The sequence below is a fragment of the Alligator sinensis genome, unplaced genomic scaffold (assembly GCF_000455745.1).
Source record: "Alligator sinensis unplaced genomic scaffold, ASM45574v1 scaffold702_1, whole genome shotgun sequence".
Lineage (NCBI taxonomy): Eukaryota > Metazoa > Chordata > Crocodylia > Alligatoridae > Alligator > Alligator sinensis.
The window spans coordinates 818,764-820,475 of NW_005842567.1; the positions used below are offsets into that span (position 1 = coordinate 818,764).

The 1,712-nt window shown below is 39.0% G+C and overlaps 1 protein-coding gene across 1 annotated transcript in view; it reads right to left on the reverse strand.

The window, feature by feature from the left end:
* The window catches only part of DDX10 (DEAD-box helicase 10), a 356,705-nt gene that overhangs the window by 339,291 nt on the left and 15,702 nt on the right, over positions 1-1,712 (reverse strand). The window contains exons 5-6 of the mRNA XM_025214105.1: positions 1,697-1,712; positions 1,153-1,273 (exon numbers count right to left, since the gene is read on the reverse strand). The exon at positions 1,697-1,712 is cut by the window's right edge and continues 140 nt beyond it. Coding sequence (XP_025069890.1) covers positions 1,153-1,273; positions 1,697-1,712 — 137 coding nt within the window. The remainder of the gene's footprint in view (positions 1-1,152; positions 1,274-1,696) is intronic.

Here is a 1,712-nt window from a genome sequence, read left to right on the forward strand (position 1 = left end):
GCTGCGCCGCCTCCCCGCTGGTCCCGGACAGGCTGGGCTGTGCCACCACTGCTGGGGCAGGCCGGGCTGCGCCGCCTCCCCATGTATACGCTGACGCAGGGGATACACGGGTGCGGCGTATACACACACTTATTTACAAAAATACAATTTTCCGCGGGTTATACGTGGGTGCAGCTTATACCAGCGGGCGGGGTATATGCGGGAAAATACGGTATTTGGCTTGCTCCTTGACACAAGAGGAAATAAGATAATGGAAGCTGGCCATAAGGTGAAGAAACTGTTCGAGTCATCAGGGCAACCAATTCTCCCTTGCCTCTGAATCTGCCATAACTATATACAGGAGCAAGTCAGTGCTAAGTATAATCCATCTACCCAACACAAACTGTATTTATTACAATGAGCTTAATCTCTCATACTTCAAAGATTCTGCTATGTAACAGCTAACCTGCAAAAGGGAGATAAAAATAATGAAACTTTGAAAGAAGAGTTTAAGTTCCTTGATCCAGGACTAGAGATTCATAGAACTTAGAAGCAGGCAAACATTGTATTGACTTAAGTAAATAAATCAGTATTCAGGTAAACACTACAGTAAGAAAAAAGAAACAAAACGCTAACAAAAGAATACGAGAGAAGTTAAACTGAATCATGATGAAACTGATTCAAAGTATATACTCAACTTAAACAATGATGTCATGAACTGGATAGTCTCTGTTACTTACCTTATAACATCAAATCAACAAGAGTTATATACAGAAAGGAGAGAGGAAGAAGGGGCACACATTTTATTGAGACAGGTCAAGGAAAGATATAAACTTCTGAAAACTACCAGAATGAGTCCCAGGCAAATGCTAGCCAAGGAATATCTAAAAAGTTGCCAAGAGGTGCTGGAATTGCTTTGGATTCCTTACTAGCTCTATCATGAGTGTTTACCATTGGAGGTCAAGTACCAGTGCTAGAGGATTTGTGCTTGTTAGCTACCTGAGGTGCAGGAAGACCCTTTTTTTTTTTTTTTTTTTTTTAATTGTACATAGAACATCACTTGCATTTCACCTGTATTCTCTAACTATAACAACCTCTCAATCAACAGAACAATCCATATTCTTAAAGTCTATTAAGAAACAACTGTTGATAACTTTCATATTTTTTACTTACTTAACATCTGGAGATTCGATGCATAGAAATATGAAGTTTCATCCATATGCTGTAGAAGCCGTCCCGGAGTGCAAATAAGTATATTTATTTGATGAATTCTGTTGGACTCTTGTTTCAGATCCTGAAAGTTGGTTATTAAAGCAGTTTAGGTCTGATTATACCCCGAAGCTGCCCAATAATAAGGATGCTTAAGTCATCTTAAATAAACAGTTACTAGCAATAAGCCTCAAGGATTAGCCTATTTTCATTATTTTTCCCACACCCCAAAGACTCTACATAGTTGGCTCAAGCAAAACATGTTCCAGAATAGCCTTAATTTAATTAACATGTAGTCCCAAAAGTCTAGGCAAGGAGTCCTGCTTATCCACTTCTCTTAGATAGATGATAGGCACAATATCAAATCTTCAAGCAACAGCGAACACACAAAAAAGAAAATGAATGGGTCACATGGAGCTGCTTTCTCCCTAAAAACACATCTTTCTAAAGCTTATTTGATCACTTACACTTCACATACCCAAAACATCAGGTTTAAAAGAGAACAAACCTTTCCACCAATGATC